The 25,120-nt window shown below is 34.3% G+C and overlaps 3 protein-coding genes across 3 annotated transcripts; 1 reads left to right on the top strand and 2 right to left on the bottom strand.

The window, feature by feature from the left end:
- Nucleotides 1–1,149: 1,149 nt before the first annotated feature.
- LOC134282559 (uncharacterized) lies at nucleotides 1,150–9,378 on the bottom strand. Its single transcript, XM_062764961.1, has 9 exons — nucleotides 9,249–9,378; nucleotides 6,716–6,803; nucleotides 5,468–5,703; nucleotides 5,038–5,165; nucleotides 4,658–4,839; nucleotides 4,145–4,243; nucleotides 3,905–4,053; nucleotides 2,731–3,803; nucleotides 1,150–1,546 (listed from the first exon to the last, which is right to left on the bottom strand). The coding sequence occupies exons 1-9, from the start codon at nucleotides 9,376–9,378 to the stop codon at nucleotides 1,418–1,420; spliced, it is 2,214 nt and encodes a 737-aa protein (XP_062620945.1). The 3' UTR covers nucleotides 1,150–1,417.
- A 1,877-nt stretch (nucleotides 9,379–11,255) lies between these two features.
- On the bottom strand, nucleotides 11,256–22,103 carry LOC134282561 (serine--tRNA ligase, mitochondrial-like). Its single transcript, XM_062764963.1, has 14 exons — nucleotides 22,083–22,103; nucleotides 20,855–21,130; nucleotides 20,691–20,726; nucleotides 20,385–20,462; nucleotides 20,028–20,082; nucleotides 17,634–17,697; nucleotides 17,362–17,515; nucleotides 16,875–16,983; nucleotides 16,427–16,466; nucleotides 16,203–16,290; nucleotides 14,889–14,992; nucleotides 12,838–12,931; nucleotides 11,973–12,068; nucleotides 11,256–11,481 (listed from the first exon to the last, which is right to left on the bottom strand). Exons 2-14 carry the CDS (start codon nucleotides 21,083–21,085, stop codon nucleotides 11,299–11,301), a joined length of 1,332 nt encoding a protein of 443 aa, XP_062620947.1. The 5' UTR covers nucleotides 21,086–21,130; nucleotides 22,083–22,103; the 3' UTR covers nucleotides 11,256–11,298.
- Nucleotides 22,104–22,142: 39 nt separating this feature from the next.
- Nucleotides 22,143–25,082, top strand: LOC134282560 (BTB/POZ domain-containing protein 17-like). The gene is made up of 3 exons (XM_062764962.1): nucleotides 22,143–22,247; nucleotides 22,789–23,144; nucleotides 23,391–25,082. Exons 2-3 carry the CDS (start codon nucleotides 22,803–22,805, stop codon nucleotides 24,483–24,485), a joined length of 1,437 nt encoding a protein of 478 aa, XP_062620946.1. The 5' UTR covers nucleotides 22,143–22,247; nucleotides 22,789–22,802; the 3' UTR covers nucleotides 24,486–25,082.
- The last annotated feature ends 38 nt before the right edge of the window (nucleotides 25,083–25,120 follow it).

The following is a 25,120-nucleotide window of genomic DNA, read 5'->3' as shown; positions in this document are numbered from 1 at the left end:
GGTTATCTAAAAACCAACCTCTTTGATAAACGTGATGACTTTAACTTTTCTATGGTCAACTGTCCTTACTTATGCAGCAGTATACCTTCATCACCTGTATATCTCAGTTGGTTCGATAAGAGCAATTAAGAGCATGTTCTACGTATGAAGAATTTCTGAAACGAGGTAAATTACTGACAAACAAGTTGATGAAACAAGAATATCAGCATTCTCGTATAAAGTCATCATTTCGTGTTTAAGTTCTTTGGTCGATACAATGACCTTGTAAGCAAATACAATTTATCATCGAGTCTAATGCTGACTGACATTTTTCATACTATTTGTTAGTCCATAATTTATATACTGGATTTCTCAATCATGACAAGGAGCACACGGCGGGTGTGAACGGTCAGCAGGGAATGTTAACTTCTCCATGGCACTTGATCCCCCCTCTGATGCTTTGGAGGTCCGTGTTCGCTCTGCTCCTATTTTGTATTGTTTTATGGACTTTTGATCTTGGATACAGTTCGCTATCTCTAAATGTTTCATATTACCAATAGTCGACTCCGTTAGACAGTCGTTGTCAACAAGCGTGACTTTACAATCTTTAAATTTTGACGGTTTGTGTCATGAGGGTTAAGTGCTTAAGTGGTCTATTTTACATCTATAAATACTAAATAGAACCTCTCTGACATTGATCACTATAAAATCCGGACAGATTCATGTAATTCACTTTCACACCATCAATCATCGACTAACGATGGCGCTGAAATGCGATGACAATGACTTGACTGTGTGATAGCGCGACAATGCGATGACGATGCTGTGATAGCATGATTGAGCGTTAGTAAACATCGCTTCATCGTCATTGCACCGCCATCAATGCACCACCATGTCATTGCTAATGTAACATCGCGATGTTTCATCGTGCCATCACATCATCGTCATCGCACCATCACTCTATCGTCATCACAGCATATCTTCATCGACATTGGATTGGCGAGTTACTAACGACCAAAAACTCAATGATGCGATGGAATACCCTTGTGCGGAGAGATTTCTTGTAAAATGACATTTGCTTAGTTTTCAAAACTAGGAAGTACCATAGTACCCGGAATATCACAATAAAACACAGCTTGTTTTATACAAGAAAGTGAACTGAAGAAAAACGACAAAAATATAGATTTTTAATATCTAAATTGCTTATATACATTATAAAGCCCACGTCTCAAGTATGGAAAGTAAAAATGTATAGTTAGGTACAGCTTTGTTCATTTATTTTTCAATTTTACAAACATGGTTTTCACCCCATGGCTGTTACCTTTATTGAGAGCATCAACATTGAAGGAGCAGCTTTACCTTCTCTGCTGGGAACCAGCAAATGCCGATTTAGGTCTGTCGGGAAGTTGTACCTGATCCGCTCCACTACTCTCCCTTGTTAGAATAAACCTCCGTACGTGCACTGGTGAATGTCTTCTTCGGATGCCTCCTCGTGACTGTTACAGATTTTTGTGCGAACGAATACTGTCCCTCCTGGTTTGGGAACTTTAAGATCAAAGTTATTTTCCTGTGTGAAAAAGAAAATAATCATATTTACTTTCTTCTAGAATACCAGGTATCATGTTGCTGCTATTGCAGTTTTCTTAGTTCATATGCATAGACAAGGGTTACTGGTTTTAATGAAAAAATGTCCCTGGGCTACTACACTCACCTGTATCACATCAGCTGACCCACCCCCCTTACTTCTATGTAAAATTATGCTACTGTCACCACTATGCATCGACAGGGTAAGGGTCATGATTTGATCAAACTTAAATCTACACTACCTGAGGATGATTCTATATAGGACGGTTTTCACCTTAGTTTTGAATTTCAGTAAGGCGCGCCATTCTCGGCGCTATGTAATTAGCGTCTGTCAAATGGCGAATAAATTCTCACTGGTTAAGAAATTAATAACATCGGGAACTTTAAATTGTTGTTGACAACGATGAGACGACTTAAGCTCCACCTTTTTGCCGGAAGAGAAAGTGTTATTGGTTATTCGATACACTATTGGCATTTGCCCGAATTTCTATCCCATATGTATTTCAACAGTGAAGGAAAGCTGTGTAAATTTCAGAAGCTAATTATGTAACGTCGACAATGCCACGCTTTCCTGAAAGTACAAACTAAACTGGTAATTGTCCTATCACTTTTCGTTTCTTTGTCATTTTAGGAGGAACTTTTTACACATGTACATCTGTATATGCTATAGTAAAACTTTGATAACTTATTGTGACCCCCACTAACCCCAAGGGGTTGCACTCTGGAACAGTCTCCCGACAGATTTGAGACACGAACAAAATCCACACAGTTTTAAGAAGTGTCTAAAGATTCATATTTTTAAGATGACTTTTTATCATTAATAACAACAAGTCATAGTGCCAAGTAATAAATCGGCAAATTCTCTTACATTTCTCAAGATATAAGTAACTCTTGTGGCATACGAACAGGTGGAGGAACAGACTGACTGACTGACGGACAGCAAGACAGACACCGGGTAAAGTGATTCCCAAATGTACATGTAAGGGTCACTCTGCTATACAGGTGACACAAAAACTCGTCTTCATCATACCAAATAAGTATAATTTTATCAAAGCGATATTATCTTTGTTCATTTTCCATGTAAATACAATTTTAATTTGTAACAGTTCTATTCCACATTTATTCACTCACGATAACAGTAAAGGTTCATTCTAAATTTGTACTCACGTCTCTATCATCTTGAATAGAAAATCTCTTTAGAGGTGAAAGCCTTGGTGCATCCTTGTTATTTGCCGTCTTTTCTAGCTTGTCACAGAAACTTTTAATCCTGTCCTCTAACCTATTAAGGTGGCCCTCGCTGGTCTCCCAGTCAAAATAAGCCTCGTCCTGTGGCACCTGAACCTCGCCTGTACTACCGTTAAAGTATCGCATATCGTTCATCAATTCTTCCCTTGCTGTGGCAGAGCAAACAATTCTGGACCTATTTTCATGTTTTTCGCGATGAAGATTATCTAACTGCTGAAAAAAATTATCGTTTTCACTTAAAATTATGTTGTCCCTTTCACCCTCTAAACTACCATTGTTGCATTCAGTTAAAAACACTCGGTTGTTTTCGGAAACTGGTCGGGTTCGCTCTTTCATTGATGTCATACTTGTCAGGCCTATGGCAGTGCGGGGTCGTTGTTGAACCTCTCGTCGGCTCGTCGCTCTATAATCACTGAATGGTCTGACAATGCTCAGTGACGGACTTAACAACTCTTGTTCAGCATTAGCCGTTTTCAGTTGCTTCATACTTCTAGCGACCTTTCTTTTCGGTATATCATACAAACTTCGCTTCCCCGTCTGCGGAACTCCTTTGGCCAGTTTGTTTCTGTGTTCCATAATTTCTGCTCTCCTTATTGTCTTCTTTCGGTAATATAGTGCATTGGGAACAAATGGTTCAATCATAGGAACTTTTCCTCTCAAATACAGATCTATCAACTGCTCCATCAATTGTTCCTTTTCTTTGTCTAACTCTGTAATCTGTTGGCGCAGTTGTATATTATTTTGTCTCCTAGGTAACTTTTCTTTTAACTTTTCTACAAGACTTTTTAACAGTGGAATTTTGGATCCTTTAGTTGTATGACAACGGCACTGTAATTTTTGTAAAGCCCTCTGACTTATTTTTGTGATTGTTTGTTGGTTTTTCTTTGCTACGAGACGATCGTAGTTCTTGGTGTCTAGTATCATAACAGTGGCATTAGAGTTGCAGATCACAGAACTGACACAAGAGTCAAGCTCTAGTGCCATTTCAACATCACCTGAAATTTAAACGATCTCATTCAAGAACTGGCCGTAACAATTGGTCAAACTTGCAAGTAATTTCATTTTTTTTTTTGCATTGCAGTAATTGGTTTCATACCTATCACATCATGTCTCTCAACGCAGCAGAGTTCGACACACATATTTCTTTGGCGCTTTTCTGCAGCTACATATCCATCTCGTCTACGCACGCGCACCTGCTGCTGGAGCACGTCACGTTCTTCTTCTCCTCTTGGCCTTGAATGTGTCCTTTAATTAATCAAGAGAAAATGTTATCCACTGGTTTACTTTACAAAGACAATCACATAATATATGATCTTTATTTTACACCATGTCTTACCTATTTAACTGATTTTGTATTGGTACAGAGTTTTGAGTGAGCAGATGTGAATACTGACTAGAATGCTGGTTTGGATTCATTACTATCTTTGCTTGTCCCCTACAATAATGAAAGATATATCAATACTGCATGTAGTTGAGGGTAACACTGAATATTTTTACCCTTGAAAACCATTGTAAACTTCGGGTGCGCTTCGGTTGGCATTCCTCAACTACATGCATTATTTATTATTTTGTACGGGATGTTTAATACAAATAAAGCTGATATATATGATCCACGCAATCAAACTTTTTAAAAATATCATCTGTCTTCAAGCAATGTTGACTGATGCTAAGTTCTGTAATTAGATCGGATTCGCGCTAGAGGGTGTGGTTTCATCCCTCAGTGGGAATCGGTGGGGGATTTTTTTAACGAATAATTTCAGACGAATCAAATTCACAAAAGAGTATAATATTCCAAAAGAAAGACAGTGGAAGACATAAACATCTACTAGTACACATAGACTGAACATACTGAATTATAAAGAGTAGCCCGGGAGGCGGATCTCCCTGCTTGACTATTGTAGACCCGTAATGGTAGTATTCCTTTCTCAAACTCATCTCCAACAGTTTCTTGAATTTAGGCGACCAGTTACTAAATAAAGGACACTTTTTGATGAAATCTTGTCTTTCCTGGTACTCTTCCTCTTGTTTTGCCTAAAAGAGTAAAATTTTCATTTTTTGAATTTAATCTCAAAGTTGTGTTCTAAAACATCGATTCTTCATACAGGTGATTTCGTACCATGCTATTCCTTACTACAGATTTAAATCATTCTGTGTTTAACAGTGATCAATGTCAGAGTGACAATATAGACACGGTCACTATTTAAATCTATTAGGTTAATCCCCCGGTACCTTCATTGATCTGTTGAAGAGTTCACGACTGATGACCAGTAGGTCGGTCTCCTCGTCCGCTAGTACAGTAGCATTACGTACTGAGTCCTCCGACATCAACGCTACCTCACCAAAACTTTTTCCTTCTTCTGCGTAAAACAATTGGAAATGTTTATGAAAGGCTTGAGTATATTCTTGGAAAATGTTTTATCTTGAAACTTTGTATTTGGAAAAAATGTCAAGTGTATTTTGTACATTCATAATTGATGTTTACACATTATTAAAGATTTTGAGGACATAATTAAATTATCTTGACTTTCATATTGTATCAAATTTCAAAATTATGTACTTTCTCTATCAAGAATAAATTGGTCGGTACATGTATCCACTTTTCCGTTACTTTGATCTCACACTCGAACTGCCTTTATTAAAAAAGAGGAGGAAAACATACCATAATGAATTATGAACTTTCCATACTTGGACCGGTCAACCACCTTCTTAACTCCGTTTTGTTTGTCTCTTTCTTGTTTATTCTTGCTGTCGTCTGCATCGTCTATATCCTCAGTTTTATCCTCCAGTACTGAGGAGTCTATCGTTTGATCGGTTTCGTCCGGCGGCGGAGCATCATCGTCTGATTTCTGGGTGTCGATGAGTACTGATGTTTTCCCCGTCAACATAATGAAGAAACTACAACAAAACACCAAATAATTCTACGTCGCATTCCAATATTGTAGCAACATTAGTATTAAAACAAACAAAATACCCCCTTATCCATACCAATGACCACAATACTGGGAATTATTAACACAGTTTTATACCACAGTGACTTTCGTCTCTCTAGAAGAAATTTTCGAGATCTTGTTCTAAACGTCTGAATCTCATTTTGCCTTTGTCAACTCTGATTTCCTATCCAGATTATTGATTTAAGAACTGGAAGAGTTTTATTTATTTGCAGCATTGTCAAATAAGTCAACAAATTAATGCCTTGATTGAATGTCTTTTTAAAACTTAATATCTCGGTGGAAAAGTGGTTTACTCAAAGCATTGGGGACAATAGTGACTGGAAAGGATTTAATGTTACATACTCTGGTGACAAAATTGAAAATATTTATAAAGAATTGAACGATACAATTCATGTTGAATATGGCATTATTGCAATAAGCGACAGCAATGACCCTACAAAACTGACACGCACCTTTTACCGTATAAACTGAATAGTTCGATAAATTCTGTATTGAATATATTATTTGTCATGGGGAAAGAACTATAAAAATTATTGCTATAATCTAACAATTGACAATATCAAGCTTGCATTTTTTATACAAGAAAATGGCCAAAGATTTAGTTTAAAGGTCTAATGTTCGGTAATATGAAGACAAATTTGGTTTGTATGAAGCCATCACAAATGTTTGTGTCAATCAATCGACTTCATAGACTTGCTTACGTATATTTTTAATAAGCCTTCTTTTTGGGGTTGATCATTTTTGACTTTCAACATTTGATAGAAAATCGCACTTTCCTGTGTAATTTGTACAATATAGCGATTAGAAATTAAATAAAATTCTTCTATTTAATATGTTCTTTTAAAACTGGATTAAGTGGTGTCAAATTAGCTGCAGATTTGTAGCGTTATGGTTTTATATATTTGTCTTTGACCATAACAGAGTCAACCTCCTTGGATCATTTTTTGTTGGTTTACCTGTTTCCCTTTTCACCCTGTTTTATGATAACGTCGTCTCGGAAAGCTTTCATGTATGCACAGTTTCGTATTACATCTGTCAAAACACCTACAACGAAAGGTAAAGTTGGGTATAATAACCATTTCATAAGAAATAAACAATGTAACTCTTTGATACGACAGGAAGAACAACTATGTATAATCATGAAATGGTTTCGTGCAGTTCTTTTGCGTGTAAAAATGTAAGGATGGTATGCACCCCTTTAAGAACAAGGAGGTGGTTTTGCAATTCACGTCTGGTGCTCTTAATTTTCTCATTATCTTCCTCTTTCACTCACTTTACTAAAAAGTTTGTTAATGTTTTAAAGGTCCTACACACATACACACATTCTTATGTTTTCATATCAATAAGCATTACTTTTAATAAGCATACCAGTCTTTAAAAAATTGGCCAGGAATAAACTATTAATACAATTTTTACCGATTTTTTTTTATTTAAAAAAAATTAATTTTATAAGGTTCAAGATTTTTTTTCCCACATGACGTTTTCATACGAAGCAGAAGAAATCTTGTTTTTCCTATCGTATATTATAAAGCTCACAAAGTATAACCACACAAGACTTAATTTTATCGGTCAACATGTTTTTTAAATCAAAAAATAGATAAAAAAAAATTATTTTCTCGAAGATTTGTCTCGAAAAAAATAATTAGGACTCCTGACAGTATAGAAGAAACATTAATTAATTAAACTACAACAAGAAATTGAATTAAAATAAAATTAGCTGATGTAGGAAAAATATTTTCAAAGTCCTTGGTATCAAAGTTCCCTTTTTTAGATTTGGGTCCATCCTTGCGACGATGACATTCCGTTGGGAAAGATGCTACAAGAGACCTATTGGTTACATTGCTTACCGGTACGTTCTACATGTATCTTTTTTGGACAGATATTTTACTTTATATGTGTAAAAATCTGAACCTCTAATGTGACTACAGTGGATATAAGTCACACTTTCTTTTTATTATTAATCAGGTATTTATAACTGATATTTCTATTTATGATGATCTTTTTAGGATCTAGTAGGATCTCACGGTGATTTAGACAGCCAACTTTTGTCGTATTTTTTTCTATTTATGGTGACTTCTCTTGACCATTTCATCCTTAAACATAAAGATTCTTTTTCATGTGTACTACTTTTTTTCCTGATCCTAGGGCCTAGAGAGGAATGGAAAAGTGTGAAAAGTAAACAACTAAAAGATTCATGTTTTTATGATATTTATCCTTTATGTCTCAAAATTTGATACCGAAATAGGTATAAAAGTTTTATTAGCTAGCATAGGCGTCGTAAGCAAATTGAAAGTGGGAGGAGGGCTAAACCAACAAAAAAAAGTAAGCCCCAATTTCCAATGCGTATATTTTGCCAATCTTTGAAAGAAAGCCCTCCCCCCGGTTCCGACGCATATGGCTAGTGCATCCATATCCATACATATCTTGTTATAATTTTTTTCGGCAAATTATAAACAGAAATTTCATGTGAATGTTTCAATAGATTTTGTTATATAAACATATTGACGCTATTCTAATTAAAGAAAGGTATTGATTGATCGAGGGATTACTAATAAAACAAAAGTCTTTGTCCAAGTCACAATCCCTGTGGGTATATGAAAGAAGGTTGGTGTATTACGAACAAATTTAAACGTGCATTCACAAGGAAATGGTGTTGAATCAACATAGTCAATATTACTCTCTATTGTTGTAAATTTACTCGCTAGATTAAATTTCAACAAAGTTTTATTGAGAAATATTGATACAAGAGGGAGGGCATTAGATGCAGTTAATATTTGAGAACCATCAAAATGTATACCCTATTCAACTTGATGATGTGTCCGACTGTGATGTCAAATAATGTGTATAAATCAGTTGGTCTTGACCAACACTCAATTAATGTTAATGTCAAATTGCAAAATTTTATAGAAATGAAAACCGATAGAGATATTGACAGGTATGTTTCTGATAATTAGTCATAATTTGTCGTCTTTCTTCAATTAAATCTCAATTATACTATTGAATACCTCCAAGAGCGCTCGGTTAATTCCTTTAAATTCTCAAAGAAGGTCACGCATATTCTGCAAAATATTGGCCTTTTAATCTTTTAAAGGATATATTCCAAAGACCAATTACACACAAAATCACAAGAGCCAAGACGTAATTGCGTTAATGACTGTTCAATGCAGATGAAAATGTTCGATTGGCGACAAGAGAGAGTCGATGTCTTGAATAGCCTATTTTCATTTAGACAGATTGATTTTTGATGTGTCAAAATTAATCCAGAATTGTAATAAAAAACTTTACAAGAAATTTGAAACATGATACTTTCAGTAGATAACAGTAACATTTATATTTTTTAAAATGCAGAAAATGCATATGGGCTTGAAATTTATATTTGTGCAAATTAATTTTTTTTCAAATAATGTGGAATAGCATAAGTATTAAATATTTCTGAACTTATTCAGGTTTTGAATATTTCTTTCTCTTTTATAATAAATTTATACTCACTTTTATCCAGATCCTTAAATAGATCGCTCTTTTTCCGTAACCATGGTAGCACCAACTGAATTTCTGCATCTTTCCTCTCTCTTGGAGGCTTAGAAATAACTTTAACAACTCGTTGTTGCATATGTGCCATTTTCACTCTATGACAATTTGGAGAATATCATTTAGCTCTTTTTCAGTAATAACGCCAGGTTACTTTGGGCCGTAAAAATTGCATAACGTTTTCTTTAAATTGAATAAACTCGTCCATTAAACTTTAGATTAGAATAGAGAAATCCTTGTGTTTAAATTGGTCAGATGTAAACACCATTAATTAAACAATCGCTCCACTTCACAATACACGCAACTTTCAGCTGTGGAAAACGAAGTTCAGGAAAACGGTCTGCGTCTTACAACATTCTTTCCTCTGTTAATAATTAACTCAAATTTCTTAATTTCTGATGTCACTGATTTTAACAAGCGCAAAAAGTGGATGTTTTCTGTTAACCCGTTTCTTCAAGAACTGTCATTTTTCTCCTGATACATATTACGGGAAGAAAAATTATCCCTAACTCAAACACCGCACGTGTGTGTTTTGTTCTATTCCATGTTTGCTATACGTACTATACATCACACGTGGACAGAAGCATATTTGGTTAGCTATTTAGCGGCTGTCCTCTCTTGGTACATAAACTGTGTATACAAGATTTAATGATCCAAAACTTTCAAGTGTTCGATACATAAATTCTAAAGACTAAAAACATGATCTAGAGAACAAAAAAAATCGTTGCTGCTCTCCTCCGGTTTATTTTTAGCGTAATCTTTCAATCGGGACTTTTAAAACCTTTATTGTGTAAATCAAGAAAACTTAGAATAATTTTGTTATGGTTACATTTAAAAGTTCACAAGAGAATGAATGGTCGCGACTATAAATATTGATTCTTCACAACAATATTGAGAATATTTTGTGTTCATGACCATATTGTCGGGAAAGGTGTTCATTTTCATGTCAAAGATTATTTTTCTTTAATTGGCCAGAAAAGTATTTGTTTAATTGAAAGGAAATATATTATTCCTTAAATAAACTATTTGCGATTTTTAAAGTGAACTTGTAATAGCTTGAAAAAATAATAAAAAAGAACATGACAGAGTCTACTTTACAACTAATTATTTTAAGTAGTTTGTTAAATGTTTCCTTTGCACAAAATTTTATCATCGTCTACTCAGAAAAACTGCCCTGCTGAAAAATGATAAATATACCTGACAAAAAAAATCTAAAACAAGACAAACAAGCAAATCCAAAGAATTGTGGTCCCTGCTTTCGATGTCTTAGTAGATGGGATGCCATTATTTATGGCATATTGTGTCAAATATGTACACTCTATCATATGGCACTCAAAAGTAATCACCAAAGTTAAGATTTTGAAAATAGGGTCAAACATGAAGGTCAAGGCCAAAGGGGTAAAAAAAAAATCCTAGTAAGCTCAGAAACATCAGGTAATGCACATGTCAAAAACGAAAGACATCTCTCTTCTCAATCCAAAGTTATAAGGACAGGTAATATTTTTGAAAAGTATGTCAGTCTTCAGGATCAAGGTCACAGGGTAATATTTTGAAAGGCCTTGACACAGGTAGTATACATGTGTAATAACAAATCCCTAACTTTTCTCTTTTAAAAGTTATGACCAATGTAAAAGAATATTAAAATTTTTGAAAAGTAGGTCAGTCAAACTGCAAGGTCATTGGTTCAAAATGAAAAGTAAATTTGGAATGGTCTTGTCACAGGTGACCTACATGTGAAATATGAAAGATCAATCTCTTCTCATTCAAATGTTATGAACAAGGTTAAAGATTTTTAACAGATGGACAGACTGACAGATGAATGAGATTTAATGTCCCCGCTTTTGCATAACCGGGGAACAAAAATAAAAAACCTTCGGTGCAATGTCATTATTTGACTCCAAAATTGGTCTCATAAATGCATTTGATAGTAGGAATGAGTGCCACATGAAAGCAAAAAAACATTGTAAATCTTGTAAAATATTTTAATATTCTGAGCGTACAAAAAAGCTGTCTATCTTGAGAACTTTCCCTGGACAAACTTGACCTTTCCTTTGATTGGTGACCTCTGTAGACAGGTTTGTCCAGACATGTAAGGTTGTAGGGCCTCCGGGATAGCTACACTGCCATCCTCTTGTTGGTAATTCTCAACAATCGCCATGATTAATCTCGGTACTGCACATGCTGTGCCATTAACCTGTATAAACAAAATGTTATAAAATCCAAATCCAAGAGGTCTATGTGCCACAATGCTCAACTGAGTAACTACACATGTCTGCTCTTCATTAGCAAATTTTTTAACTACATATTCCTTCTTTATACGTAAAAAAGAAAATAGATCACATATGATGGCTCTATCTGATATGAAGGGCTCGTTATGACTAAAAACATGTACTAATTTCTTGTTTCTGAGAAGAAGAATTTTAGAGTTTTTTTTCTAAAAATTCCTGAAAAAAATTAATTGCACATTAAGGCCCAACTCAAAGATGGTTGTGAATTAAACTCAAATTTTCATCACCCGAGGATTCTTCCATATAAATATGACTAAGCATTTTCAATCTTATTAGGAAGAAGATTTATATTTAAAAAAATCTTATATATTCCTATGTAACACTTTGAACATGTTTTTAAAAACGTGATACAAAAGTACATGTAATAGTACAGCAGGAGATTAGAACATTATCTTACAGTTTCAACATGAACAGGTCCTTCTCTCTCAGTATCCCTGTATTTGATGTTAAGTCTTCTGCTCTGATAATCTGTGCAGTTTGAAGCACTTGATATCTGTGGCACAAAAATAATAGTCTCTTACAAATGTGACAAATGTGAACTCTCTCTTTCTTTCTCTCTCTGTCTCTAATAAGCTAAAAAAATTCTGTATTAAGGAAATGTACTGTAGATTCCTTATTTTTCGCGAGTGTTTTTTTTTCCGCAAATTTGGCTCTTTAATGCCAAATCGCGAGAATTATAATTCGCGAAATAACGGTTGATCACCAGAATTTACATAGAATTCAGCACCATCAAAATGAAAGCAAGTAATAATTTTTCGCAAGCGACGCTTCTCGCGAAATTACGCGGAAATTAATTCCTCGTGTATAATTAGGAATCTACAGTAACACAACATATCCTGGTACAACCAATCAAAATAAGCAGGGTCCTGACATATCTTATAAGCCTCATTTAAGCACATTATCCTCATATCCTGATATGGAAATGAGAATTTCATGGGGAAAAAATGCTTCTACATTCATGCAACACAATTTTGATTTTTATTGCAGCATCAAGAACATGCAAAATTTTAAAACACATCATTAAATTTTTAGTACAAATCTAAATCCATTTGAAAAATTCAAAGGAGGCAACACCTTAGTACAAATACCATTAGATACTTGTTTTGCATGAACTTAGTATGTAAAATTATGCACAAACTGTAAATCACTTTTTATTCAAGAGAACTTTATTTCAGCGTAATTATGCAGGACAGTGTGCTAGCCATTCATGATTTAAACTTAACTATGAATTCTGAAAAAAAAACCATTCAAGGCTAACCTACCTCTCCCCAGAATTGTTTAGAAGGCATCCAAGTCTCTATATCAAACTTTCTGTAAGCAGGTGCCCCAAGTTCATGTGTGGGCATTTCAAGCACTCTGTAATGAAATGAAACAAGAAGTCTGTGAGCAACTGTTCACTAGTAATACCCCTGCTCTGATGTGAATATACACAAGTTCAATTAAGGGCAGATGCACAGATAAATAGGAAATTGACATCAGAATCATATAAAAATAAATCCATATGGCATGCCTCAACAAAGTATGTTCTAGAATTTCAAGCATCTGTAATGAGTAGTTGCTGAGAAGAAATGTGATGAGTAGTTGCTGAGAAAACTGCGACGGAAATTTGTTATGTATGAAATGGAAAGAGGCATGAATAAACAGGAACTTGACATTGGATTTGAACAAAAATGAATCCTATCATATGGCATGCCTCAGAGAAGATTGTTGTAAAATTCTAAGCATCTGTGATGAGTTGTTGCTAAGAAAACTGCAACAAAAAAATTGTTACAGACAGATGGAGGGAAGGACAGACACACAAGGGTAAAACAGTATAACCCCTCTCCTTCGGAGTGGGGATATAATAATCTCCCCATGTATTTACTTATAAGGCTAGAAAAAAATTAATCAATAGTTTCTCAGGCCAAAAAAAATCAAAATTCAATGAGGCAGGCAGGCTCTTTTTCTTTTTTTCTTTGAAGTAGGCTTAACACCTTTTTAAGCCATTTGTTTAATAAAATGATAATATCTACCATTTCTTAATTTTTGTTCTCTGGTATTGGTTATTATATGTATTCAACCTTAAATAATGTAACTCCAAACATTTTTATAAAAGTGAATTCATAAAATACTGAAAATTTCGAGGAAATGTATTGTTAGCTGGGCCCATTGCTCGTAGAGCAATGCCCGGCTTTTGCGACAGTGTTCAACCGAAAATGCTGCTTCATCACCGCCAAATTAAATGTATGCGTAAGAATATAGTACGTTTGCACAATCACCATTGAAGCAATACAAACACTGAATTAGACTTTCAAATTTAAAGTTATCTGAAATTGTCAAAAAATAATTATAATAAAATACTTTCTATCGTCTTCGACGATTATTAATTATTTGCTTAAAATATGCGAATGGTATTCATCAGGTATCCCTGTCAGCGTCATATTCTATAAATAAAGGTTGTAGTAGATGTATCAGGTTATCACAAATGATGGAACATATATTGACTTGATGTATGCTTTGATGCAAAACTCCCCGCTGGGGACACATCTGTGCATAATTGTTTGACCTTAATAATCTTGCTGCATCAGTGTTAATTTACTTCTGTTGGTATATAAGACCCCGAAAAAATACATGCGACAAATATTTTACACTGTTAAATTCTAGCTATATTTTAATTAATTTTTAAAACTTTTTAATGCTATATATGACATAGAGATATATAATTATATTCTTAATGTCTGAATCGGCTTGTTTTTAAACTGTTATCGCGGTCATAGTTCATTACCCTGTAAATGAGCCCGGCTTTCAGTACTTCTGAGTACTTTGATTTTTCTAATCTTAGCATGAAAAGGGGAATAACTCGATTTTCTTTTTCAACTTGGAAAAATAGAAAATTGAGTTATTTCCTTTTTCAATATGTCAATAAAATTGGTCCATGCGGCGGTGCCTGAGAAACTATTGATTAATTTTTTTTTGCCTAAACATCTAGTTTTTAAAAATTGTGCAAGATAATTATTCCATCTAAAAATTCAGCAAAGTAAATTGAAAGTCATCCTTATTCAAGCACATAAATAACTATAGGAAAAAAGCAAAAAGGTTGGATCAAGTCCCAATAACTAGAGATACTGTGAGCAATGAGCTCACTAAATGATACCCCCTGCCTGCAATATGAATATAATGGCAGTGTCCATGTTTTGCTACGGGAAACCCAAAATATAGGGATTTAACAATACATGTATATGAATCTGGTTTGCAAAATGAAATTCTCTTTCTGAATTGTTATATTAAATTGGAACTAAGTGTGTATTTATTTTTTCTTTAAATTGTGACTTACCTAAAATATAATCCTAAATTCAAAAATAGTTGTTTTTCTATCTCTAAAAACTCTTGTAGGAGATCATCTCCCTGTCCTCTCTTTGTAACACCAAACATCTCAACCTGTCAAAGTACATACAACAGTTAAATAATCCATATACGGTACATTTAATGATGTCATTTCATTGATATACATAATTAAAAAACTTCTATGACGTCACCCATTGTTATAAGTCTATGTATATATTACCTATATATTGAACCAGCACTAGTTGGATATTTAAAAGATCCAACTGGCCATCAGTTGGATATTTTAAATATCCAACTGCCTATCGGTTGGATATTCAAATATCCAACTGAGGTGCGTAAAACAAAAAAAACAATGAACAAAAGAGATAAAAACAATTTTAAAATGTATTTATAATGCACATGAAAAATAATAATTACATGTACTCCAAATCTGCCACACTATTAGAATTGATTTCCAGTGCACACAGAATTACCATAATTATGTCACATTTATCATATTTATTGTGTTTCAAATGCACTTCCAATGCTCACAGAAATAACAATTCCTCCGAATTTTGCACCCTTTTAGAAATGTTTTCGATCTCACACCACTTTTTGACACATAAATACATTTTCACCTTGAATCTTATACTACATCACTTCTTACTGCTGAATATTATTTCAGGGTCCGTTTTCAGTAAATCCCTTCAGATTATCTGAGATTCATCTCTGTTTCATACTTTTCCGGCGTACTTCCCCAAACAACTTAATTAACTGACAGCCAATCTATTTTTCGACACCGTTTTTATTGCAGATCTTTATATGGAATGTTTTTAAAGCAGGTTCTGCATAACACCGCCAATCTCTTTATCTGTGTAAACACTACTACAAGTATTGTTTGAATGGAACTCCATAAGAATCCAACACTTTTCCTCAAAAAACCATCATCTTATAATATATAATGACAGATTACAATCCTTTTATCAAATTGACATCAGCACCATGTAGTTTCATGCTCACTAGTCCATGAATGAAAGGGGTGTTCGATTAGACTATTGTTTTGTGTCATGGTTGGATATTTGAATGGGCTACATCCTATTGTATTACAGCAAAGTTGGATATTTGAATGGGTGAATGTTTCTTTGGAGCCCAACGTAGGGAATTTTTTTAAGTAAGATAAATAACTCGATAGTGTTGAATAGTTTAGAGAAAACATCCCCTCCTCCGGCCTTCGTCCCTCGGAGAGAATGTTTTCTCTAAACTATTCAACACCATCTCTTTATTTATCCCTTACATAAATACCTATATACTAACTATCACTTACCTTGGTAAACTGGTGGACTCTATAAATGCCTTGTTCCTCCTCAGTAGCTGAAACCTCTGCCCTGTAACATCTACTTACAGCACAAACCCTGTAAATAATTAATAGGGAGGAAATATAGATACAGATGTACTAGTAATTTAAAGCAAAGCTATCTTGTACTTTTCAAAGAATGGAAAAAGTAGGTACATGTACAAATACACAAACTCAAGTAAATACAAACTCACTTTTTTGGTAGATTTTTGCATATCTCATTCATAAACAAACCTAAAAAGAAAGTAAAAAGTTATTGTACTTATATGAAAGGCTAAAAATTTCACATCATCAAAAAATTATCAGTTTTTCATCCCCATTTAATGTTGCATAAAAGTTACTTAATTTCAGATCAGGGATCAGGATATCTGTATACATGTATATTATTGTTTCATATATATGCATGTGAAACTTGGAGTTCCATAAAGCACCATACATTGAAAAAGTGCATTTTACCTTCTATAATAAATATTTTACCTTCTATAACAGATATTAGAAATAGGAGTATACAAACAACTAAAAGTAGAGGAGTGTATTGTGAACTGTTAAGACGTTATAAAACCTTGTGTTTTCACTGGCATTGAAATCCACACTTTTAATATGAATTGTATGTGAACTCTAATTAAATATTGAATTCATTACCAGCAAGAGATATTTCTGATGTTCCTGCTAAACAGAGGTTGCCATGGTGATGTGAGTCTACTTTATAAACCTGGTTCCTGTCCCCTGTTGTCTTGAATCCACATGCTTCCTGGTTTTCAATAAAGGTTTTTAAAAAAAAAAACCAATCAAGTCTGCTGTGTTGATTTATTTTTTAATTTTCTTCTCAGACTCAAAAAGTGGTAAGTTCTTTTATAGCAGTGTTTGAGATAAACAACCTTTTGTTCTATTGAGAACTCTATTCCACGTAAATATTTTTTTTTTGCATCTTTTGAGAAATATAATTTTCATTTATGGTACATTTGTATTCAGAGATGTTTAATTTTTTATGCAATGAGCTCAGTAACTTACAAGTCAAAATATGTCAGTAATAAAACTGTAAAGCTTTAAGAGCACTGACAGTTGAGGACTTACTATAATATCAGAATTTAGGTGAAAGCTTTGACAGTACTGACAACAGAGGACTTACTACAATATTAGAATTTAGTAGATCTGGGACAGACACCAGGGAGAAGCCTTTGGGCAGAAGATGGTCCAAGGTATACCTAATCAGGGCCTGCTCCAACCTAGCTAGGTCAGACAGAAAGTAGTAGGTCCGTGGTCCTGTAGTGTGACCAACATCACTGAAAAGCAAGATGTTATAATGAGAGTGAATATCCATGGGTACAAAAAAAGTGTCAAAGAATTACATCTGGTATTCTCAGTTCTCACAAAATTCTAATACATGTAATATTTGAGTACCTTACTCTAAGAAGATTTAACCTCTGTCCAATATCTATCACAGACTGTGGTTGAAACGTATAATCTGAAAACAGAATTTCTAATACAGTAAAGGAGATGGTCGAACAAGATGTGCAAAATGCCCATAGCTTTAAAAGTATGAAAGTCATGTTTAGTATACACTATGTATTTAGAATAAAGGTAGGACAAACAAAACTTTTCTGATGAAAATTCTTTTAGCAACAAGAGGCCCACGGGCCTTATAGGTCAATTGAGTATTGTGCAACAACTTTCAAACAATTAAATTTGGTTCATGTTTTAAACCAGAGGCTATGAAATTCACAGTTCACAATTTTGAAAGAGGCACTATTGCTTATCATAATTATAGACTTAGCATGCTTACTCTATTTACTTAATACCCAGAGGTAGATCAGAATAACAAAGAGAAAATGCACTTCCACTCTATAACCAGTTGTGCACCTCATCCCAAAGGCACAATACCCTGGGGCCAATATTGAAAATTTTGCAAATTTTATCATAAAATAGTTGATTAATACCAAAGAGCAGATTTCAAAGCATTAATTTATTTTCAGACTATGTAACCCCCCCCGATCCAGGGAGGGGGCATAAAAATAACCCTTTTGCTAGATGCACCTTTCTTCATCATAAATATATATACTTGGATCATTGGCATAAAACCTAGGAGCAACAGAAAGATTTTCAAAGAATTAATGTATTTTCACTATGTAATCAACAGAGCCCCGCCCTATCACCAGAACCCCTGACCCTGGGGCCATAAAATTCACAATTTTGGAAGAGGCACTCTTCCTCATCATAACTATAAGCTTGGTTAGTTTATTTAATACCTAGTAGCAGAGAAGCTTTTCAAAGAATTAATGCATTTTCACAATATAATCAATAGAGCCCCACCTTAACACCAGAACCCCTGACCCTGGGGCCACAAAATTCACAATTTTGGAAGAGGCACTCTTGCTCATCATAACTATGTACCTAGTTAGTTTATTTAATACCCAGAAGCAGAGAAGAAGATTTTCAATGAATAAATGCATTTTCACTATATTACCAATAGAGCCCCACCCTAACACCAGAACCCCTTACCCTGGGGTCATAAAAATTCACAAATTTGGAAGAGGCACTCTTGCTCATCATAACTACTGTAGATCACTAAATTTTCGCTACACCTTATTTTTGCGAGATTGTCATTAACTCTTTGTAAGCGAGACATAATTTTTACGAATAGTTGTTATTCCCCTATATAATCGTAAGAAATACTTTTAAACACGAGAATTTAATTTTCGCGAAAGCATTGTCTCGCGTAATTACGCGAAAATAAAGTTCTCGCGAATAAAAAGTGATTTACAGTATCTCCTTGGTTAGTTTATTTAATGCCCAGAAGCAGAGAAGAAGATTTTCAAAGAATTAATGCATTTTCACTATATAATAAATAGAGCCCCGCCCTAACACCAGAACCCCTGACCCTGGGGCCATAAAATTCACAATTTTGGAAGAGGCATTCTTGCTCATCATAACTATGTACTTAGTTAGTTTACTTAATACCCAGGAGCAGAGAAGAAGAATTTCAAAGAAATCATGCATTTTCACTATATAATTTATATAGCCCCGCCCTAGCACTAGAACCCCTGACCCTGGGGCCATGAATTTCACAATTTTGGTAGAGGACTCAATGCTCATTACATTCATGCCAACAGTTTGCCTGCTTGATGTCCAGGAGTAAAGAAGAAGATTTTTAAAGATTGCAATAATTTTAGTGGTTTTGGCCCCACCACTCAGGCCCCAAATAAAATTCACAATTTTTATATGATTCACCCATAGATGCTGTATACCAAATTTGGTTGAAATTGGTTCAGTGGTTTCAGAGAAGAAGCTGAAAATGTTTAAATGTTAACACACGACGCACAACACACGACGACGGACGAAAACGGATAGCAATAGGTCACCTGAGTTACTCAGGTGACCTAAAAATCATTCCATTATTTTTTTTTTTTTTTAAGTGGATTATGGGGGTTCAAACCCAAGCACCAAAATATCTGAATGTTAGTTTTTTTTTCAAAGAGGCTGTTAACTACAATACAAAACAGCTCATAAAAAATACTGTAAATGTATTATATTTAGCATGTACAATATTTGGCGGAAATTGATTTTTTAACAAGTTAGCGCATATTTATAAGTTCTTATTAATGTACCTATGTTTAAGACATTAAGTGTTGTACTTAAATTAGCAGAAGTTTCTTTCTGCCAAAAATGCTAAAAAGAATACAGTGCCAAATGTAATACGTTTACAGTTTGCTTTCTTTGAATTTGTTCTGTTTAAAACTTGTCCTCTTGCACTATTTAAAAAGTTTGATTTTGATTTAAAAAAAAAAACAAACAAACCTCTTTTTGTTCCATAGAGCCCTTTACACTCTGCCACCTCCTCACTTCCTATTGGCTATAGAACAAAATACATCATAAAATTAGTAACATGATGATTTTACAGTAAAACCTGATTATAATGAACTCTCTTAAAAGGAAATCCTGGATATATCAGTGACAAACTTTTTTTAACAAATTCCATAAAAGACTTTCCACTGTTTCTGAATCTCATTTACTAGTATATGGAAGCAAAATTCAAAATTAAAGTGCCTTTCTTTTAGCAGAAATTCATGGTAAATATACTTTCAATTCTTCCCATTGAAGCTATCAAGACACTGTGATATTTTATAATGTGTTCAGTAGAAGTCAGTAACTTACAGATGCTGGAGAGGTTCTGTTAGGGAGCCGAGATGCTGCCTCATTTAACTGTTGTAGTGAAGAGTCTTTCAATGCAACCTACATGTACATTTAACAATTTTATGAGTCTATTTTTCACTTACAACATGATTCACATACCAATACAACTTTTGAGTCAGAATATTGCCATTAATGTGGTCCAAATAAATACATATATTTGAAAGAATTTTTTGTCAAAGTTTTGATATTATTCTTGTTAAAAATATTAATGACTTGTCATGTAACAAGCCATGCAAGTAGATAGAAATGTTATCAATAAGGCCTTACTTCTGTTTCCTTCTGGTATGCTTTCCACAATGAAGTCTGAAATAAATATACAAGCAAAATGTTAATTTTATTTGATATGATAAAGGTAGAGTATTTTTAAATATTTTGTCCTTTAAAAATATTGAATTAACATTAAAATGTATGTGTTACTCTCTTAAATTTACCACTTTCTCTATGTCTCCCACTCCTTTCCTGTTGATAATGTTTTCCTTTATTTCCTTCTGATTTTTTTCATCACATAGGTACTGCCAATCAAACTCTGGAACAGGGGGGTCAAATGACTGTGTCCATTCTGTAATGCTACTGCTAGAACTTAAAAGTCTGGTGAGGATTCTTGTTTTGCAAAATGTGAAGTCTTGGATAGAGATTCTTCTTAATAACTGTAAAGCTTTCATTTTAATCCATGCACTGGAAAACTTCTGTCAGTAGCAATAGGGAATCTGCACTTAATGAAAGAATATTTTGGCTATTGATTAAAAATTCATAAGATGGATTAGGAACCTATATACTCAGTATATAGGTCCCTGGATAGATGATAAATTTCATGGATTTCAGCAGGGACCTATATCAGGTCCCTGATTTCAGCTATGCAACCATTTCATACATATGCACATGTAAAGTGACTTATCCTGCCTCTGATAAGAATCTAGAAATTTCATTGGTTGAGAGCAATACTGCATTAAACGATGTTATGTTGTCTACCCACCTTAAAATTGCTAATGTGCCCCCTCCACGTGACCTACCCACATATATTAAAGTTTACCAACCACACATCATCAATATACTGTCTCCACGTGACCCCGCATGGAGCTTCATAACTGATATCACAATGCATCAGACGACAACAATGGATGCGGAACAATTTGCTTCCCTCGGTGAAAGCGATATATCGATACTATAAATATTTAGTCTTTTAGAGAACCATCGGCAGGATAAATTTGTTATGTAGACACTTAGAGGGGTAATATGGATTACCCCTCTAAGTGTCTACATAACTAATAATGTCCATTGTCCACGATTTTAAGTTAAACATTAATAATGTATGATAAATCATAATACATGTACAAGTGCCAGGAAAGGAGGAAATGACTGACAAACAGAACTGATTTTTTTTTTAGCTTCACTAACTTGAAATCCTTTTTCACATCCCTATTCAATCTAATCTCTGGTAGTAAAATCATCTAAGATTCTAATCTATCTTGCAAGGAAATGTAGTTTTTTCATTTCCAGAGTTATTCCCCTTGAACACATTTTCAGTAGATTGTAGAATAAAAGTAAGCTGTATATAATCTGTTATAATTGAACATTACAGTTATATAGTATTTGTTTTTTAAGTTTTATATGTTCCCAGCCTTTTCGTTGATAAATGATGTGTCCTGGCCTTAAAATTACCAAACATTTGATATGTCCTCTTCAGCCGCCTTATTTCCATGTGCTGAGTGAAAGGGAGGCAATAATGTAAACAGCCTTACTTCCGGTGACAGTAGACAACACGCAAAACATAAACAAAGAGAAAGTCAGCTGAGTCGAGCTTTGTGTTGACATTGAACAACACAGGTAAAGTATGCATTTATTTGTTATCATTTTGGTAGCAACATATCTAAAATATTTAAAAACATTAGCCCAATAACTGCCGAAGAGCTGTCATTTCGCGAATATCTAATTTATGCATATGTTGAAAAAATATTCTGATCAATTTAGTTTATTTATAACATCACAATAAAATAACTGAAAAAGTAGTTTTTATTAATAAGATAATTTTAAGTAAATGCTTTATAAAATTCAAAATGAATAATGCTGTATTTTGTAACATGTTTAGATAATTACTATTCCCATAATAATTATAAATTAAAGAAAATACATACCAGCTGCATGTATCTTAAAATTTAACTCAACCCATAACAATACATGTATGTGCAGCTCTATATAGCTTGTTTGTAATAATGTTATACATATGTCAATTCTCATTAGAAAAAAAGACAACCAGGATCTTAATTATAGATAAAAAAGATTTTTCTGAAAAATTAATGCAAATATGTAATAATTATAATAATTTTAACCTTTCCCTTTGTCATAAATGCATATTCTGTAATTTTAGCTGATTGCCTCTTAATGGCTGCCGGATTAAACATTGCTGGTCTACAGTTGGACACGGCCCCTCTAGCACAACATGACGGTGAGCAGGTGTCCTACAACTCCCGGAGTCAGATGTCTGTATCCATCCCCACCTCCCCCACCGCCCTCTCCCTGGCCAGCCCGGAGGGGATAGACTGCTACGGTAACGAGAGGCAGGTCCTTAGTGACCAGGCCAAATTCTACAACAATTCTACACTAAGTGACGTAACACTCGTTGTGGGAGGGAACAAATTTTACGCACACAAGCTCATTCTGGTTCGTTCCAGTGACGTGTTTGAGCGCATGCTGAGTGAAGAGTGGAGTGATGGTAGCAAAAAGGTACTCAACTCCAACTTAACAGTCATGTGTATGGTACTGTAAAATAATTTAAATAGTATCAAATGTAGATTTAATTTTATGGACTGCAATTTTTTCACTTATAATGTTGTTCTTCAAGTTACCCACATGTCTGCAAGAATAAGATAACCAAACTGGAATTTTTATCTGGTAGTTTCATAGTAATACATATTAGCTTCGTTGGTATAAACACACAAGCTTAAATGGATATAATAATTTGTTATTCAGGATCTTACTTTGACGGAGGACAGTATGTGTGTCAATGTCTTTCCACGATTTCTGCAATTCCTGTACAGTTGTCACATCAAACTAAACATGGACAACACACTGCCAGTACTGATTCTAGCAGACAAATACAATGTCACAGACCTACGCAATGTCTGTATCTCATTTGCATGCTCCTTCATCATCCCAAAACTACAGCTGAAAGAGGTGTTTCATGTTTGGTTCCAATACGCCACCAAATGTAACAACACTCGACTGACCAATTCCTGCATCAGAGCAATGGCGGAGAAGATGGACGATATCATCGGATCAGTGGAATGGGAAGATGAATGGGTTAATATGGACAATCTGCAACTCATTGAGTTTCTCAAGTGCTCAGATTTATGTATCAAAGATGAATTCCAGCTATGGAATGCCATGTTAAAGTGGCTGCTTTGTCCGCAGTTTCCAGCAAGAGCAGGAGAGAAGATTCAAGAGCTGGCTGAAATTGTGGCGCACATTCGTTTTCCTATGATGACGGCTGAACAGCTCTGTGCTGTAGAATCTAGTGAAGTTGCACAGAAGTATAAAGATATCTTCCAGAGGCATTTTCTTCAGGCTTATAAGTATCATGCTCTGCCTTTGACCAGTAGGGCTACTGTTAAAGAATTCAGTGGTCCTTGTTTCTTACTGAGAAACTACACAGATCTCAGATGGGACAAACGTTTTGTGATTCAGCCTTTCTCTGCCTGTCCTAAGTGTTCAGAGGTCAGCTTCAGGTTTTCAACGAGGGCTTCAACTTTTCCTCAGCAAACTTGGGATTGGGATCTAAAATGTCACCCAAAAGGATTCTCTTCAACATCGGAGGAGTTCAGATGTATACTGTATTCTAATCTTATTTTGGATCAGCCCCGCCCAATTGAGTATCTACTTTCTTTAGTGGGGAAGGAAGAAATTCTTCACTCTGTCAGTGGACGCAAAAATTTCTCCAAGACGAGATACACTGCTGACACTGAGATGGATAAGAAGGTATCTGTTGCGGAACTGTGCCAGCCGAATTCCCCTCTACTTTTGGAGGACTCTTTGATCCTGCAAATAACACTTAAACCAGTAGAATAACAACTTTATACAAAAATACATATATTGGGGGAACTGCAATCAGTGGTATAGATTTGTAAATTGTGCCAGAGCACAAAGACACACAGATGTATTGTTATCTTATGTTAAAGTTTAATATACAATAGTTAGAACAGATGTCTCAGTAGATTAACATAATGCAAAGCTTCTGCAATTTACAGAATGCTGTTAAGTGTTAATACAAAGTGTATTTAGTTTAACTGCTTTAATTTCATATTCATATTTCAGATGAATGTTATGATACTGGGATCAACATTCTTCTAATGAACTGAAGCTACATATATTATATCAAGTTTTAATATAGAGTTATGAAGAGATAAATGTATAAACTGATATCTAAAGCATATCTCATTATACCAGTAGTCCACAAAAAATTTCAGACAGTATTATAGAGGAATACATTTTATTTAGCTTATTGTTTAAATGTGTTATACAGATGTTATACAGATATTATCAGGTTTTTTGCAGATTTTTCTTTTTTAATATAACTTTGCATATAAGTTAATTTAATTAAGTTTGCTTGTGTAATATGTAAATGAAAATTGAAACATTAAATTTTTCTGTTTCGGTACTTTACATTGATGGAGCTTATTAAGCTAAATTACTTGCAATATATA

This window comes from Saccostrea cucullata, unplaced genomic scaffold, assembly GCF_032062105.1.
Source record: "Saccostrea cucullata isolate Sc308-1 unplaced genomic scaffold, CSIRO_AGI_Scuc_v1 ctg297, whole genome shotgun sequence".
In the NCBI taxonomy this organism is placed as follows: Eukaryota; Metazoa; Mollusca; class Bivalvia; order Ostreida; family Ostreidae; genus Saccostrea; species Saccostrea cuccullata.
The sequence above is the reverse complement of the archived record's forward strand: the minus strand, read 5'-3'. Positions and strand labels throughout refer to the sequence as shown.

What these genes read in the sequence shown, in the direction of transcription:
- LOC134282561 (XM_062764963.1), bottom strand. Translation starts at nt 21,085, where the DNA reads ATGAAAGCTTTACAGTTATTAAGAAGAATCTCTATCCAAGACTTCACA. An exon ending in TTAAATCTTCTTAGAGTAAG is followed by an intron (nt 17,516 to 17,633) that starts GTACTCAAATAT and finishes CTTGCTTTTCAG; the next exon opens with TGATGTTGGTCACACTACAG. An exon ending in TACTAAATTCTAATATTGTA is followed by an intron (nt 16,984 to 17,361) that starts GTAAGTCCTCTG and finishes ATTGAAAACCAG; the next exon opens with GAAGCATGTGGATTCAAGAC.
- LOC134282560 (XM_062764962.1), top strand. Translation starts at nt 22,803, where the DNA reads ATGGCTGCCGGATTAAACATTGCTGGTCTACAGTTGGACACGGCCCCT. An exon ending in GGAGTGATGGTAGCAAAAAG is followed by an intron (nt 23,145 to 23,390) that starts GTACTCAACTCC and finishes TTTGTTATTCAG; the next exon opens with GATCTTACTTTGACGGAGGA.
- LOC134282559 (XM_062764961.1), bottom strand. Translation starts at nt 9,378, where the DNA reads ATGGCACATATGCAACAACGAGTTGTTAAAGTTATTTCTAAGCCTCCA. An exon ending in TGAGAGACATGATGTGATAG is followed by an intron (nt 3,804 to 3,904) that starts GTATGAAACCAA and finishes TTTAAATTTCAG; the next exon opens with GTGATGTTGAAATGGCACTA. An exon ending in CTATTCAAGATGATAGAGAC is followed by an intron (nt 1,547 to 2,730) that starts GTGAGTACAAAT and finishes TTTTTCACACAG; the next exon opens with GAAAATAACTTTGATCTTAA.